This window comes from Aethalodelphis obliquidens, unplaced genomic scaffold, assembly GCF_003676395.1.
Source record: "Aethalodelphis obliquidens isolate GAN/ISIS:26980383/991018 unplaced genomic scaffold, ASM367639v1 scaffold10, whole genome shotgun sequence".
Classification (NCBI taxonomy): Eukaryota; Metazoa; Chordata; class Mammalia; order Artiodactyla; family Delphinidae; genus Aethalodelphis; species Aethalodelphis obliquidens.
This window is the reverse complement of record NW_020837954.1, coordinates 13,757,159-13,776,114: the sequence shown is the minus strand read 5'-3', so window position 1 is coordinate 13,776,114 and position 18,956 is coordinate 13,757,159. Positions and strand designations below refer to the sequence as shown.

The following is an 18,956-nucleotide window of genomic DNA, read 5'->3' as shown; positions in this document are numbered from 1 at the left end:
CCACATTTTACTTTATAAGTGACTATCTGCTATAAACATTGGCTTGTTTATGGATGGTAATTCTGTACAACTTTCCAAATATACTCCTATAGGTTAAAAAATTCAAGAAAAATGTTAGACTCTCAAAGAAATAAAATATAAATTTAAAATTCTACACTTATTAGAAATAGTATATGATCTCTCTGTCCTATTACTGAAGATTTCAGGTCTTTTAAATGTAATTAAACTTGATGGAAGTTGGTGGTTAGAACAAGGGTTAAAAGCTGATCACTAACAAGTAAGAGATCCCAACTCTGAGGAGAGTGGAAGGAGTGGTGATGCCAGTGCCGTACTCTTCTATGAAACTTGTGAGCTCTAGGTACTTGGCTGGGATAAAAAACTTTATCTAGGGCTTAAAGCACATCAGAGCACACCTGAAGTTTTACTGTGTATTCCTGACCTGATCTGCTTTTATTTTATTCTGTCATTCTATTGAACTATTAAGTTGTTCTAGTTCAGATGTTCATAAGCATTTATGGAGCACCCACTTTACAGCAGGCATCTGTGCAAGTATTTGGAGGCAACGGGGATGCAAAGAGGAGTAGAACACTGTCTATGGCTTGGAAAAGTTCGATGAGTAATTTTACAGGGATTAGAGTAGATATACAAAGCAATTATAACATCTAGATGATTGAGACCTCTAATAAAGGTATGGACTAAGTATTATGAAAGAATTAAAGAATGAAAAAATAAAGAAGCATCACAGGGGTAACATTTAGACTGGAATTTAAGGACTAACAAAAATCTGGCCAGGGGCTTCCCTCGTGGCGCAGTGGTTAAGAATCCACCTGCCAATGCAGGGGACACGGGTTCGAGCCCTGGTCTGGGAAGATCCCACATGCTACGGAGCAACTAAGCCCGTGTGCCACAACTACTGAGCCTGCTCTCTAGAGCCCACGAGCCACAACTACTGAGCCCATGTGCCTAGAATCCGTGCTCCACAACGAGAGAAGCCACCGCAATGGGAAGCCCGCGCACCGCAACGAAGAATAGCCCCGGATCACTGCAACTAGAGAAAGCCCGCGAGCAGCAACAAAGACCCAACATAGCCAAAAATAAATAAATAAATAAATTTATTAAAAAAAAAAAAAAAAAAATCTGGCCAGGTACTAAAAGGGAGGAATATGTTCTAAGAAGAAGAAATAGCATGTGCAGAGATATTGTGGTAGGGGGCATGTGAGGAGATACCACTAGAACACGTATTATCTCATCTAATTCTTACAACGTATTATCTCATCTAATTCTTACAACATTATGAAGTAGGTGTATTACTGTCCACATACTATTGCCCACATCAAGGCAGTGTTTTAAAATGTCCTAGTTCACATAGCTATGCATTCTGAATCCAGAGCCTGAGCTTTTAAATTACCATGTTGAAGATATATGAGCATCTTTACTTATCTTACCATGCTCATATATAAATTTTATGATAAAGTATAATTAGGAATGGGCCATTGAATTCAATAATTAGGAAATTACTGGTAATCTTAAGAAGAACAATTTAGTATAAGAGCTAGCCATAGTGTATTGAGTAGTAGAAGAGCAAATGGGAATTGAAAAACTAGAGGTAGTGAATACAGATCAGTTATTTAAGGAATTTGGTTGTGAAGGGTAAAGGGGAAATGTGGACCTTTTAAATTTAAATTTTAATTATTGCCTGGAAAACTGACATATTTTCAAAGGACCTTCAAAAATATTTGCTAGTAATAGTGATTTCAGATTATATGGAGAATACTAATACCTAACAGAATACCAATACCTGTTAATATCTAACAAAGTCTTATCAGTTGGCTTCCTGGAAGGTTATCATCTTATATCCAACAAAATAGGCTGATGCCCACATTAACTGTAATGAAGATACACTGCACACTTGAGGGCAATTAAAGATGAAATATAGTGGATTAAATATGAAACGGAAAGCCTGATAATATTTCATCTAGGTCTGATTGCTAGAAATCAGAATAAAAGATTTAACATTTAAATTAAAATTTAACATTTAACTCTTGTAAATGACATAATTGTTGCACTTAAACTCTGTCCATGGATTGGTGCCATTTCCATTAAAAAGTCTTGATTTGTCTGTTGTTAAACGTGAAGAATAAGGACAATATAGTTAGTTTTTCAAAAGGTTAAACTTATTTAATTTAAAGCGTTATCTGAGAAATGTTATTTCTACTTCTTGGGGTACAAAGTTATTTCTTTTAAAAATAATAACAATAGCTGATGAGATCTAAAAAATAAAAGTTGACAACATTTCCAAATTTTTTTAGAAATCTAATTGCTCTCTGGGAAACACTGTTTTAGGGAATTTTAGTTATGTATAGAAATTAAAGGATTACAGGTAAAGAAAACTGAAATTTTTAAGTATTTGTATCCTTTAAGCAAATAGAGCTAAATCCAATCTTGACTGTCAAAAGTTACTGATTTGTAATTTACAATGAAATGAGATCTACCTAAATATCTATCTTGGGGTTCTTAGAAAGTTAATATACTTTGTGAATAATCAGATACAGTTTCTGACTGAATATAAACTTAATCTTTAAACCTATAAAATATAACACCATAAATCATAAGTTTCAAGGTACATATACCTTAAAGATTAATTCCTAATCTGTTTTAAAACAGTCTTGACTACGTATTTACCTGATCTTGGGCTAGTAATCAAGATATAATTTCAGGGATGTTGAGGAAATGTTTCAGAAGACTTATTTTCAAACAAAAAGTATTGAGAAGTAAGAAACCTTGAAGTTAGCTCTACTTTTCCATACTGTAAAACTGAAAAAAAAATTGTTAAGGAAGAAGGTATGTCTTAGAAATTGAATTCTATTAGGTGTGTGAATGATGTAATGCTATTAACAATACATAAAAAAGGGCTCAGTTAAAATGACAAGTTCTATTACATTAAAGCTGCTTTAGAATATTCTGCTACAGTGTTCAAGTGCCATAAATTAAGAAGTGACTTCCTTGTCTGATAAGTTATTTGTTAATATTTTGCTATCTATCATTAAGGACTGACTGATTATGCAGCTTTATTTAAATTTTAATAAAAATGCAAAGATTATTGAAAATAAATGTGATCATGTACTGTGAAAAGCTGTATTGAATACTTCAGAAGAACAACACAAGAAAATTAATTTCACTGTACTGGATTCTACGTGCCTAGAGGTCTCAGATTGCAAGGTCATAGATGATTTCAGCTCAAGTAAGATTATTGTGAAGCTAAATGAGTAGAGTTGGTAACTTGACTGTCTCTTCCCCTTGCTAATTACCTATTACCTATGAACTGATTTTAATCGTATGGCCTCCATGAACTCCTGAAGATCAATTATTCAATAAAAATGGTTTGCCCTAAATAGTAACCATGATTCGCAAGTAAATGACTTTTTGACCCCAAATATAGATATGACAGGCCGTCTAAAAAAGTTCATTTGGCTCAATCCACTTTTGTCTTAAACTATTAAGAGCATAAATAATAAATAATATATTATTTAGTTGCCAAAAGAATGTGCTTTTGTTTTGTTTTGTTTCATGCTTTTGAAATAATGCAAGGTCATTTTACTTACTTCTGAACTTTGTCATTGGCTGCTCGGGAGGCCTCGATGGTGTGCTGAAGCTCTAATTCCATGTTTGCTCGATCTGTCAGAGCTTGCTGCAGTTGGGTAGCTAATTCATCATTTTGTTGTTGAGTGATGGAAACAATGTTCTCTCTACTTTTTAAAGCTTCTTCATAGGTATTAAGGGTATGGTTAAACTGATCCTTCAGATTTTCTTCTTGGGATAAAGATTTGTGTAAACTGAGAAAATATAAAAATAAATAATTTAAACATAAATATGTAGGCTGACTGACCAATAATCTATTTAACGAAAATCTCCAGTTAGAAATACCCATTTCTAAAAATCAATAAAGATAACTTAAACGGGTAAATACAAATAATTTTTATATCACAATATTATACTTGATAATTATCCATTTCTCTGCTTCTAGGCTGAAAGCTACCCAGACAAATGATTATCTTTGCTACCAAAGCATACAAAAAGATGCTGCAGGATGTTAATTTAATTGTATCAGTGTAAATATTACATTCAATTTTCTTTAAAAGGAATAGCAAAGAATTGGAGAATAAAGTATCTCTAGGTAAATAAAAGAATATAATAAGCTGACTGCAAAGGAGTGAGAAGTAAGAGAATGGGCATCAGTTTAGGAGATCCAGGGTCTATTCGGCTGAACACGTAATGAGAATGAATGAGATCTGTGCAAATACTGATCAGCCTTATACACAGCATTTTCTACTTGTCACAATTGAGATATAAATGAAGTTAAAATCACAAGTCAACCTGCACAGAAATAATATGTATTCAGATATATTTTCTTTTTGTTAATGAATCTTATGCCAAACACATCCACTCATTAAGTCATACAGAGAAACAGCATATAAATTAAGACTAAATTAATGCAGAAGAAAATGCAGACAAATAGAATCTTAAAATGCTAAAGGTCAGATCTTTGATATGTCATTACACCTACCACCTGAGGTTATTTTGAAATGGCACCAAGCACCTCACTCAATTAAATAAAGACATTTTGAAAATATAAATATTTAATAATGGGAAATTTAAAATCCACACAGGAGATGTTCTTTTTTTATTAAATAAGATCATTTCAGTATATGCATACAAAAGAAATGTCGATGGGAGACTTGAAGTAAAACACCCTAACTATATAATACAGATTGATAATGTTGAAAGAAAGTAATATAATTCTTAAAGCTGTAGAAAGCTGGTCAGGGAACTTTAACTCTGGCTGAGTATCTAGTCTGGTACTTTATCTAAAACTTTTCAAACTGAAGTAATTATAAATTTCTTCTTTTTGCTTAAATAGCCTATAAGCCTCTCCAGGGTGCTCACTTTGGACAAGGTGTCACACAGAAATAAGATGGACTTGAGACAAGGATAGTTAGCATACCAAAAGAAATCATGTCAGAATTCAGTTTAGTCCCTAAGAAGAGAGATGCTGCTAAACTGTGGTCAAGTGATTACTATATATGAAATAAGAATGGTGTATACTGCCAGATTTGCAGAGTGCAAAGAAAGTATCTTCCTTCATGGTTTTCATCTTGTTATGTATCTAACCCTTACTTCATTCTTCTTGGTTCTTTCTACCAATCCATATGCTTAAAGACTCCTGTCTCCTGCTCATTTTCCTAATGCTTTCTCTGTTCTCTCATACTTTCTGCATTGTTCCAACTTCCATTTTCTTTCAATCTACTCTCTTTGTTTACTTGAAACACCCAAGAAAGAAAGAAACTAAAAACAAACAAAACAAAAAAACCTTTAAAAAGTCTATGCTCTTTACCTTTAAATATCAATTTCATTTTTTTTTCTTTAATTTTTTGCTGTGTCACACAGCATGTGGGAACTTAGTTCCCCGACCAGGGATCGAACCTGCGTCCCCCCGCACTGGAAGGCCGGAGTCTTAACCACTGGACCGCCAGAGAAGTCCCTAATTACATTTTAAATTACATAATTTGCACAAATCCAAAGTACTCAGCTTGACAAAATGTAAAGAATAAAATACAGAACAAATGCAGAACACTCCAGTCCTCCCAGTTGATCCCCTTTCCAAAGGTAATCACTAGTCCAACCTCTATCAAGATTAATATTGCCTGTTTTTGAACTTTCTGTCTGACTTAATATTTTGCTTAACATAAAGTTTCTGAGATTCATCCTGTTGTTGTATTTTATTCTATGAAGTATTCCATTACATAAATACATAGCAATTTATTTAACCATTCCACTGTTGCTGCTATGAATAATTCCTGTATGTGTCTTTTGATGGACCTAAGTACCCATTTCTTTTTGGCTTGTTTTTGTTTTTTTTCCCCAGCTTTATTGAGATATAACTGACATTTGGACATGACATATAACTGCTCATTTCTGGAGCAGAATTCCTCCATAGGGTGTGTATATGTTCAGATTTAGTAGATACTGCAAAGTTTCCCAAAGCGGTCATACCAATTTATTCTCACATCAGCAAGAGTTCCAGTTGCTCTATATGCACCCGTAGAGTGGGATTGCGAGTCCTCTTAACTTCAGCCATTTTAATGGGGGTGCAGTGACATTTCATTCTCTTAATGTTGTCTTTTGATGAATGTAAATTCTTAACTTTAATGAAATCTAATTTATTATTATTCCATTAATGGCAGTGCTTTTTTGTGTCCAGTTAAAAAAATCATAGCCTGCCCTATTCTTTATATTTTTAATCTTAAATATATGCTCCTCATTTATTATTTATTTATTTAAAAAGGGATTTTTATTTATTTTTGGCTGCACTGGGTCTTCGTTGCTGCACGTGGGCTTTCTCTAGCTGCGGCGAGCAGGGGCTACTCTTCATTGCAGTGTGTGGGCTTCAGTAGTTGTGGCACGTGGGCTCAGTAGTTGTGGCTCGTGGGCTCCAGAGCGCAGGCTCAGCAGTTGTGGTGCACGGGCTTAGTTGCTCTGTGGCAGGTGGGATCTCTGGACCAGAGCTTGAACCTGTGTCCCCTGCATTGGCAGGCGGATTCTTAACCACTGTGCCACCAGGGAAGTCCTATGCTCTTCATTTAAAACTTGAAGTAGATCAGCATAGTTCGGGAATTCTGCATTTGTTTGTGATACCTACAACACTATCTAGTATATTATAACCAATTAAATATTAAGAATCAATGACTCAATTTTTAAAATCACACCATTATTAAAATCAATATTATCCCCATTTAATCACCTAATCATTCATCATTTACTAGTTTTCTACCATTTAATTTAGTCTTTTCCTTTTTTTGGCAAATTTATACCACCTGACTTTAATTTTTCTCTCAGATGGACCTGTAACTGGGACCCTTTATTCTCAAGCTCAAAAAGTTATTATTCATTCAAAATACCTTGGAAACCTTTAAATCCCCATCAAGTCTTTCTCAAACTGAAGCAGTAGCTGGAGTGATCTCTTAAAAAGGTAAATTAGATAATGTCACTCAAAATTCTGCAGTAGCACCTCATCAAACTCGGAATAAATCTCTGAAGATAACAAATTACATATTTTAACTCACTAAACCTCACAACAACTTAGGAAGGGAGTCCTATTAATATTACTTTTTTACTAATGAAAAAACTGAAACAAAGAGGTAAGTAATTTAATTAATCTCATACCCCTACCCTAGCAGAGCCAGAACCTGGACACACATCATAGCCTCCTTCCTGGGCTGGAATCCTCCCCTACTTGCCATGGGCTACAAAGCCCTCTATCATCTGGTCTCTCTACCTACCACCTTTTAGCAGACATTCCATTTCTCAGGTACAGCAAGCTTTTCCTGCTTGAAGCATTTCTTTGAAATGCCTTTCCCTCCACGCTTCTATGTGACCGACTCCTACTCATTCACTAGGTCTCAGCATAAATACTACTTTCTCAGATAAACCTTTTATGTCTCTTCAGTCTAAATTTTGATGTTCCCTCCTTGTTATTCTGTCTCATAGAACCTCTTTTCCTTCTTAGAACTTACAATACTTCGTAGTTTTTTTCAGTTTCATCATGTGATTTACTTCCTAATTCCAACATATTAAATTGCATAGGGCAATTTTATTTATGGGAAGAATGCATTCATAAGTTTAATAAATTAAAATGTTCATAATTTAGGGAAATTTTCTTATAGGAATAAAAGTGAAGTAGAGAGGATATATTCCCAGCATGTATATAAATCTATAACCACTGAAGTGCATTTTTGTTTTAGTGATGCTTTTTCCCTCAGAAAGCTCTTCCCTAAATTGACAAGAGGGCCACATTGTTTAGCTTTCTTCAGAGTCATATCACATTTAACCTCTGTTCAAAGTTGATTGAGATGCATTGATTTTCAGATGCATTTTTTTGTATAGCAGTGGCATTACAATTTAAAGGCACTTAAATGACATTGTATGGGAAAATATTTTAAGTTATAGTAAGAATAAATTATAAAACAACAGAAAAGCTGTTAAATCACTCTCAGAAACAGTGTGGCTCATACAATACTAACATAGGATGGTAACCATCCCTATTTATCATGAAGATAATGAAGTAATATAAAAAATTCAATTAACTCTTCCAGTTTTGAAATTATATAATTCTTAATGAATTAATTTTTCTAATTTAGTATAGAAAGTGAGACTTTAGAAGTATTTTTACTTAGTAGTCTTTCATATAATCATAATTCGAATCCACACCAACTGTGACTATACATTATCTCCTAGGCTGCTCACCACATGAGTCCAACAGCAGGCCAAGGTAGGAGATGCCATTCAATGGGTATTAGACCATTAAGTAGCATGTAATAGATTCCTTTCTGTAGTGGTTTCTGTCTTCATTTCAGTGTCTCCTGGTCTGTTCCCTCATGACTGTGATCCTGACTATTTTCCTGATCTCTAACTCTCTGTACTGCCTCAGCCGAAAATATCTCGGAATTTTCAGGTTTATGACCCACTTTTACATTTTGCTTGTAGATATTTATGTTCCCCTCAACTTGTGTTTACCTGCTTGTTGAACTCTCAACTGTAACGTCAAACGTGGATTCATCTTATTCTTGCAAACTGGTACTTTTCCATCTATACCAAGTTTTGATGCTACTTTTCTTGGCTTCTTGTTTCCGTGATCAACTATTTCTTAAGTCCTTTCATGAGATCACTTTATTCACCATCCCACTATATGCACTTACACTTCTATTTATGCTTCATTTATTTACAGTAATTGCTCAAGCATTCATGTGATCTATATATACTGTTTATTTTAATTGAATAAATATTCTTGGATTAAAAATTTAGAGATGAGGTGTCACAGTATAGGCCAATAGTTCTTTTTTTTTAAAATTAATTAGTTAATTTTTGGCTGCATTGGGTTTTCTTTTCTGTGTGTGGGCTTTCTTTAGTTGTGGTGAGAGGGGGCTACTTTTCGGTGCCGTGCGCAGGCTTCTCATTGTGGTGGCTTCTCTTGTTGCAGAGCACGGCCTTTAGGCATGCGGGCTTCAGTAGCTGTGTCGCGCGGGCTCAGCAGTTGTGGCTCGTGGGCTCTAAAGTACAGGATTAGTAGTTGTAGCACACGAGATTAGCTGCTCTGAGGCATGTGGGATCTTCCCGGACCAGGGCTTGAACCCATGTCCCCTGCATTGGCAGGCGGATTCTTAACCACTGTGTCACCAGGGAAGTCCCAGGCCAATAGTTCTTAACGAGGAGTAATTTTGTCCCTCAGGGACATCTTGTAACATCTGGAGACATTTTTCACTGTTACAACTGGAGGGGGGGAGGCTACTAGCATTTAGTGAATAGAGGCCAGAGATGTTGCTCAACATCCTACATTGCAGAGGACAGACCCTCACAACAAAGAATTATCTAGTCTAATACGTCAAGAATGCTAAATCTGGTAAATGAAAAGATGTCAGATTTGGACTTTAAAGAAGTAGATTTAAATTTCAGTCTTGCTGTTCACTCTGTCTGACCTTGGGAAAAATACTTTATAACTTTAAGTATTAATTTCCTCAACTCTAAAACAATGAGAAAAATCTCACTGAGTTCACATGAGAACAAAATAAGGTGATCTACTTATGTGAAAATATCTGGCACAATACCTGGCAAAAAACAAGCATTCATACATTGTATAATTTTTTAAGAAATAATTTATTTCTAATTAATTCTGTATAAGGTCTCATACAATATTTAGATATTTTACAAGTAGTTTGATGAAAAACAACTGTTGCTACAGGTTTTTCATGAATTGGGAGAACTAAACTAGTTTTCCTAACCTTTATCACTTACTGATAATATTATTAAATCATTCCGAAAAAAAAAAAAAGAGGCAGGTTTGGCTTGTTTCACTGAATAAAAATAAATAAAGACAAAGCGAGTATGGAAACCAGAAGTATGTGCTATGTTGTCCTCAGTATACATTTCCTGAAAGGACAGTGTCTGTTTTTACTTCCTGGTTTATTGCATGAATTAATTTGATCTGAGTTTCCGCCTTACTGTGATTGCCTTTTCTCAAAAGAACTTCTTTTAACATTTCTTTCAAGGCAGGTGTACTGGTGACAAATTCCCTCAGTCTTTGTCTAAGAAAGTCTTTATTTCTCCTTCACTTTTGGAGGACAGTTTCACTGGATATAGAATTCTAGGTTTATGTCCCAAGTTTTAGTCTGACATTCAAGGTGCTCCAGAATTCTGTTCTAGTTTTCTTTCCAGACTTTTTCCTAACTATTCTATCAAAAACTTTTATTCTAGCCAAATGGAAATATAAACTGTTCTTTAAAACTGCCCTCACACTTTTCACTGTGGGATTATTGCTCACACTGTTGCCTCCACTTGGAATTCTATTTCCCTATCCCTCTAAGCGCCCGATCACTACACTTCAAGATCCAGATGAACTGCCACAACCGTCATGAAGTCACACTCCCATATCCTGCCCAAGGAGACACTACTTCCTCTAAGCTCCATACCCTTTCCATACCCCTTGTATTATATTCATCGCTTTCTACTATCCTTTATAGCTACTTTATACTCACTTTATCTTCCCTACTTTAGTCTAATGCTATTGAAGGAAGGGGCCATTTTTTACTCTTCTTTATTTCCTTAGAGGGCCTAGCACAGTGGCTTCTCTATAAGAGGCAGACAAAAAGTATTTATTGAACATTGTTGCTTAAACGCTCCATTCGAATAAGTGGGCTCTAGTATTATAGAAGAGTCACATCAGTTTTATTTCCCTTTCTTTTCTCCTTATCTTTATGTGCAGCCTCATATTCTCCATTGCTTCCCTCATCCACACTCCATTCCATTCCATTTTTGAGGAATATTTAAAGATTAACATTTTTGTTTTGAGATCATTACAAATTCACATGCAGTTGTAAGAAATAATACAGAAAGATCCCTCATGTCATTTACCACTTTCCCCCAAAAGTAACATTTTGTAAAATTATAGTAAATTTATGTAAAATTATAGTAAATTTTGTAAAATTATAGCAACATTTTGTAAAATTATTAGTATAAATTATTATTATTAGTATAAATTATTATTATTAGTATAAATAATTAGTATAATAGCACCACCAAGATATTGACATTGATACAGTCAAGATACAAAACAGTTATATCACCACGAAGTATATTTCCCTACTTCCTTACCACTCCATCCCCTCCTTAAATCCTAAGAACCACTAATCTGTTTCCTATTTCTGTAATGTCATTTCAAGAGTGTTATACAAATGGAAAGGTTTGGGGATTTTCTGTTGTCTCTCAGCATAGTTCTCTGGGGATTCATTCAGGTTATTGCATGTATCAGTAATGGAATAAGAGTTTTTTTAGGAAATGGTCTGTTACTTCTAAATTGCCATTTTTATGCATGTAGAGCTGTCCATAGTAATCTCTTATTGTTTTTATCTCTGCGAAGTCTATAGTGATATCCTATCATTCCTGATATTCATAATGTGTTTTCTCTCTGCTCTTATGTGCTTCTTTCTGTTTTTTTTTTTTTGTGGTACGCGGGCCTCTCACTGTTGTGGCCTCTCCCGTTGCGGAGCACAGGCTCCGGACGCGCAGGCTCAGCAGCCATGGTTCACGGGCCCAGCCTCTCTGTGGCATGTGGGATCTTCCCGGACCGGGGCATGAAACCATGTCTCCTGCATCGGCAGGCAGACTCTCAACCACTGGGCCACCAGGGAAGCCCTTTTCTGTTCTTATTTTTAATATTTTCTTCCTTCTGCTTGCTTTGCATTTATTTTTTTGTTCTCTTTCCAGATTCTTGAGGTAGGACCTTAGATTGTTGATTTGATACACTTCCAATTTTCCTAATGTATGTATTTAGTGCTAAAAATTTCACTCTCAGCACTGCCTTAGCTATGTCCCAGAAATTTTGCTATGCAGTACTTTTATTTTCATTCACTTCCATATATATTTTTTAATTTCCCTTGAGAATTCTTATTTGACTCATGGATTATTTAGAAATGTGTTGTTAAATGTTCCCAAGTGTTTGGAGATTTGTTACATCTCCTTACCACATAAGGTAACAAAGGTTCCAGTTATATAATGTGGACATCTTTTGTGGGGGGCATTTTTGGCCTATTACAATTAATAAAATCAATAAACCTATAGCCAGGCTAACCAAGAAAAAAGAAAGAAGATAAAAATTACTAATATCAGAAATGAAAGAGAGGTCATCACTACTGATCCCAGGGACATTAACAGGATAATAAAGTAATGTTATTAACAACTCTATGTCCACAAATTTAATAACTTATATAAAATGGAACAAATTCCTTGCAAGATACAAATTACCAAAACTCATGCAAGGAGAAATAGACAATCTGAATAAGCCTTTACCTATTAAAGAAATTAAATCAATAGTCAATGCATTCCAAAAAAGAAAACCCGAGGCCCAGAGGAGTTAATCAAACATTTAAGGAAGAAATGATACCAATTTTTTTATACTAATTCTTTAAAATCTCTTCCAGAAAGTAGAAACAGAGGAAATATTTTCTAATTCAATCTATGAGTCCAGCATTACCCTAACACCAAAACCAGATAAAGACATTATTAGAAAAGAAAACCTACAGAATATTATCTCTCATGTATATAGACGCAAAAATCCTCAACAAAATATTAGCAAATCGAACCCAACAAAGTACATAAAGAATTATGCACTCCTATCCAGTAGGATTTATTCTCGGTATAAAACATTAGAAAATCAATTAATATAGTCCATTACAAAACAATCTAAAGAAGACAAATCACTTGATCATACCAATAAATGCAGAAGAAGCGCTGGAAAATCTAATATCCATTCATGATAAAAACTCTCAGCTAACTAGGAAGAGAGAAGAAATTTCTAAACTTGATATAGAGCATCTACAAAAAAACCCCTATAGCTAACATCATACTTATTGGTGAGAAATTAGATGCTTTCTCCCCCAAATCAGGGCCAAGACAAGGATATCTCCTCTCACCACTTCTGTTCAACACAGTACTGGATGTCCTAGCTAATGTAAAAGACAATAAAATAAAATAAAATGTATACAGATTAAGAAGGAAAAAATAAGACTGTCTTCGTTCACAGATAACATGATTGTCTATGTAGAAAATCTAAAAGACTCAACGAAAATAAAACAACAAAACTCCTGGAACTAATTAGTCACTTTAACAAGGCTGCAGGATGTAAGGTTAATATAAAGTCAATTGCTTTCTTATGTTGCAGCAGTGAACAATTCCAATTTAAAATTAAAACATAATACCACTTATATTACCACTCCCCCAAATGAAATATTTAGATATAAATCTAACAAAATATGTATAGGATCTATATGAGGAAAACTCAGATGAAAGATATCAAAGGCCTAAATAAATGGAGAGATATTCCATGAGCATGAATAAAAAGACTCAATATTGTTAAGATGTCAATTCTTCCTAACATGTTCTATAGATTCAATGCAATGCCAATCAAAAGCCCAGAAAATTATTTTGTACACATTGACAAACTGATTCTAAAGTTCATATGGTGAGGCAAAAGATCTAGGACAGCCAACTCAATATTGAGGGAGGACAAAGTCAGAAGACTGACACCATCCAACTTCAGGACTTAAAGCTATAGCAATCACGACAGCATTACACTGGCAAAAGAAGAGACAAACAGATCAGTTGAAGAGAATAGAGAGCCTTGAAATAGATCCATACAACAATGGTCAACTGATCTTGACAAAAAAGCATAGGCAATTCAATGGACAAGGAATAGCCTTTTCTTTAACAAATTGTGCTGGAACAAATGGACATCCATACAAGAAAAAAAATAATCTACACCAAGAACTTACACCTTTCACAAAAAGTAACTAAAAATGTGTTATAGGCCTAAGGAGTAAAATGAAAAACTATATAACATCTAGAAGATAACATAAGAGAAAACTGAGGTGATCTTGGGTTTAATAGTGAGTTTTTACATACAACATCAACACCATGAATTTTTCATAATCCATGAAAAAAACAGATGTTAGACCTTATTAAAATTAAAAACTTATATGCTGCAAGACATACTGTTAAAAGAATGAAAAGACAATCCACAGACTGAAGAAAATCTTTGAAAAATACATATCTGATAAAGGACTAGTATGCAAAATATACAAAGAACTCTTAAAATGCAACAATAAGAAAATAAGCCTCAATTAAAAAATAGACAAAAGAAGCAGACATATCACCAAAGAAGAAATACAGATGGCATATCAACATACAAAAAGAGGCTCAACATCATAGGCTACCAGGGAACTGCAAATTAAAACAGTGAGATACCACTATACCTATTGGAAGAGCTAAATCCAGAAAAGGAGTAACACGAAATTCTGGTGAGGATGTGGGGCAACAGGAACTCTGGCTTATTGGTAGTGTTAATGCAAAATAGTACAGGTACTCTGAAAGACAGTTTGGCAGTTTCTTACAAAGCTACACATAATCTTACCATATGATACACTGATCGTGCTCCTAAGTGTTTACCCAATAGTAATGAAAACCTATGTCTACGCAACAACCTGAACGTGAGTGTTTATAGCAGCTTCATTCGTAATTTCCCCAAACTGGAAGCAACCAAGATATCTTTCAATAGGCAAATATATAAACAAACTGTGGTACATCCATACAATGGGATATCATTTAATGATAAAAAGTGAGATATCAAGCCCTGAAAACACATGGAGGAAACTTAAATGCATGTTACTTAGTGAAAGAAGCCAGTCTGGAAGACTATATACTGCATGATTCCAACTATATGACACTGTGGAAAAGGTGAAACTACAGACACAGTAAACAGGTCAGTAGTTGCCAAAGGTTCAGGGGGAGGCAGAGGCGGATAAAAAGGCAAAAGCACATGTTTTTTTTTTAAAGTGCTGTGACACTATTCTGTATGAAACTGTAACAGTGAGTACATGATATTTTGCATTTTTCAAAACCCATAGAATGGTACAACACAAGGAGTGAACCCTAATGTAAACTGTGGACTTTAAGTAATGATAAGGTATCAATATGGTTTCACTAACTGTAACAAATGTGCCACACCAACACAAGATATTAATAATGGGGAAACTACCTGTGGGAGGAGGTATATGAGAACTCTGTATTATCTCAATTTTACTGTAAATCTAAACTGTTCTAATAAATAAAGTCTATTAAATCTCACCCTCCCAAGACACACACACACACACACACACACACACACACACAGTATTAATGAAGGCTGACTAACCATAAGTCCAGTAGGAATCAAAAGTGACATCAGATAGAAAAGAGGGCAAGCATAGCCAGCCATGGCATAATAGCCAAATCAGACCTAATCACACCTGAATTTAGCTATGTCTGTTATAAGTTATAAACTGAAGCATCTCCACAGAAGGGCTTATCAGGTAGGGTAAACCCTACCTGTGATGAGATGTCATATTTATGTAGACACTAGATAACAAGCTGTTAGAAATAGTGTAGAAGAAATCCCTGCACAATGTAGAAGACTGGACTCAGTCATCTCTAGGTATGAGTGAGCTCACGATGCTGAGGCCTAGTTAAATGCCAGATATCATAATTTGTCATCCTAATTCTACTGAAATGGGTACTCCATCTAAGAACAGTCACACAAAGGAAGAGTGTCACCCGCATAAGGGTCAGTTCTAGACAAAAAGATTTTTGAGGAGCTTGGCACAAGCTCATTAGCCAATTGCTTAGCAGATGGCTGAGAAGTTTGCTCAACTACTGAAAACTATGTCCCATACCATCTGCATGAATAAATGATTTTACTAAAAATGTAAAAACCTCAAATAATCAACTGTTCGTTTTTTTAAAATTTATTTTTTAATTTTTGGCTGCACTGGGTCTTTGTTGCTGCGCGTGGGCTTTCTCTAGTTGCAGCGAGCAGGGGCTACTCTTCATTGCGGTGCGCAGGCTTCTTTTGTTGCAGAGCACGGGCTCTAGGCCTGCAGGCTCAGTAGTTGTGCCGCACAGGCTTAGTTGCTCCGTGACACGTGGGATCTTCCTGGACCAGGGCTCAAACCCGTGTCCCCTGAATTGGCAGGTGGATTCTTAACCACTGTGCCGCCGGAGAAGCCCTAACCAACTGTTCTTACATAGGGTAAATATTTTTCTATTTTATTAGTGATCCTAAGTGACTCCCTTAGGAAAAGTAAATAAAGTCCTATTAGATATATAGTTTTATTTCACATTATATAAAGCTTAGGATAAGCACTGATGCCGATCTCAGCTACGAGGTTTAAATAAATTCATTTTATGAGACCATTACAAACACACAGTGCTTGATACACAGCTGTTGCTGTACAGTTATTTGGTTAATTGAATTGCTGAATAGGGTTCAGTCAGTATGCATACTGGAAGCATGTGCTTTGTTTTACTTGGAATTGGGTGGCAGCATGGTGACACGTCAGGCCCTGCTTCCCTTCCGCATGTAAATGAATGACTACTGTGTTCTGGGCACTTTGCTAGAGCTAGAGCTAGAGTAGTAACTAAACACACATTTCAAATTATTTTAAGTGCTATAAAGGAAGGGATGTGACATTTGAGTTGAAATTTAAAGGTAAGAGTAGGTATTAACTAGAAGAGAGGTGAAGGAAGCATTTCAGGCACAGGGAAGAACATGTGCCAAGGCCTTATAATAAGATAAAGGATGGCTGATGAGCTCAATGAAGCCCAGTTACAACCAGTGCTCGTATCAGTGAACAAGTGGTTGGGTCTAGATCATAGAGGGCCTTTTGGAACATGAGGACCAAACAGGAATTTGGTCTTTTTCTTAAGGCAAATGAGAAGCTGCTAAAGGATTTTAAAGAGAGGGGAACAAGATTTGCCTTTTAAAACAATTGCTCTGCTCTGGCCAGGGGGTGTTTTGTGTCTCTTCATCACCTTACAGGACAAACAGCCTCTAACCACTAAGATGCACCTTGCTCCTTTTCTGAGTGGAATTTCAAGAGAGCATGGAACTATATACTGAGGCTTAAATCTAGGAAATAAAATTCTAGAACTCACCTTTTATTTATTTTCTTGGGTCAGATATTCCACTTATGAAGATTTTTTGTTTTGTTTTGTTTTCTGCCAGGGATTCTGACTAAGTTCAAAGGTATGCTAGTCTGGTCTAAAAGATGGGATTTCTCTTGGACCTAGTTTGGGATCATCTCATTTAGAATCAAATTGTCTGTGCTTGCTGTCTTCACCTCAAATTCTATTCAAGGCTCTACCATCTGCTCTGTCCACAACTGCTCCAGAAAAGATCTTGTTGCTCAGTATAAAAGACATTTTCAATCTTTATGTTATAGGACCTATCAGAAGCCAATTCTTTCTGGAAATGCCTTCTTTCCTTGCTTTCTATGAAAATACACTTCCGGTTTTCTGCTTCATCAGAAGTATTTCTTGATGCTTCTTAATCTCCTTTGGAGGCATCCTTAACTGTTGGTTAACTGTTGGTCATTCTAGCCACTCTCCCTTGATTTCAACCCAGTCCCATGGCTTCACTCAATCATTTATTTCACTTGGAAGTCTTTCTCTCCAGATCAGATTTCTATCCTGAGCACCAGATCTACACAACTACCTAGGAGACATCTTCACTTGACCATCCTGCAAATATCTACAACTCAGTATGTCTAAAACTAAACTCATGATCTCATTTTATATCCTTCTACTAATCAGCCCTTTCTTTCCCTCCCTTCTCCCTGGGCATCACTTTCTACTCAGTGTAAACGCTCAAAACCTATGCATCATCCTTGACATCCATTTCTCACCTAAAAATCTAATCAATCCTTTTGATTGATCAATCTAATCAATTCCTTGCATCTTTCTAGTATTCTTTTCAGCTCCATTACCATTATCATAATTTAGAGTGCCTGCTACTATTTTCTTAAGTGGGTTACTTCAATAGTCTTCACTTGCTCTTTGCCTTGAGTGAGTTTTCTAAAGCACAAATATGAATGTATGACTACCTGGATTAAAACTCTTCAATGACTCCTCACTGCTCTGAGGATAAAGTCCAAATTCCTTTAAGCATCCTTTACAAAGCTCTTCATGCCTCTCTATCCAGCTCACTTCTCTTTATTCACCTATTTACCTCTATACTCAAGCCAGGATGAACAAATTTCATATCCCCTAGAACACTGACCTTACCTTTTTTACTTAACTAGCCCCTACTCATCCTTTAGATCTCAGCATGGATATGAGTTTCTCTAAGAAATCTGACCTGTTGTTCAGATTAGGTGATCCTCTCATGTGTTCCTATAGTACTCTGACCTTCCAACTGGACAGATGTTAAGCGATTTTTTTTTTTCACCATTTGATCTCTAGTGCCCAGAAAAGGATTTAATAAATATTTGTGGAACTGATTAATTAATTACTGGTTCCATAGGCTTGCTTCATGTGGTTCTTAATTGTTTTAATGTTTTAATGGTTGACTAGAATCTCTGTGATTGGTATGTGCCCTGCAGAATATAAACTATGGATACGTAGTACTGGTCTGTAGTTAACTGATGTGGCTTCCAGGCTGATTGCTTTGTGAACACTAAGAGTAATAAAAAGCCTAAGATTTAAAAAGAAAATGAAAGAAAGAAAAGTAAGCAAAAATAACTCTGATGAGTTATTCTCTTCTGGAAGGAGATTTTACATTGACTCTCATTACTATGGCACCATTGTGGACTTCAGCAGTTTTCCTGGAATACTAGAAACAAGTGCTACTGGACTCCCCCCTGGTGGATGAATGAACATTTGCTTGTAGTGAAATAATCCTTGAAAGGAGTCATTCATTCAATAAATATTTACTGAGCAACTAGACATATATAGTACCAAGTACAAATTAAATGCTTGAGGATACATCAGTAACCAAAGCAGATAAAAATGTTTGATCTTATAGAGGTTTTGCTCACTAC

At 35.5% G+C, this 18,956-nt stretch overlaps 1 protein-coding gene across 3 annotated transcripts in view; it reads right to left on the bottom strand.

The window, feature by feature from the left end:
- Window positions 1-18,956, bottom strand: part of MIPOL1 (mirror-image polydactyly 1) — a 304,827-nt gene that overhangs the window by 42,980 nt on the left and 242,891 nt on the right. For all 3 annotated transcript variants that reach the window (XM_027111099.1, XM_027111097.1, XM_027111098.1), the window contains exon 12: window positions 3,603-3,833. In XM_027111099.1, the coding sequence (XP_026966900.1) occupies window positions 3,603-3,833 (231 nt within the window). The remainder of the gene's footprint in view (window positions 1-3,602; window positions 3,834-18,956) is intronic.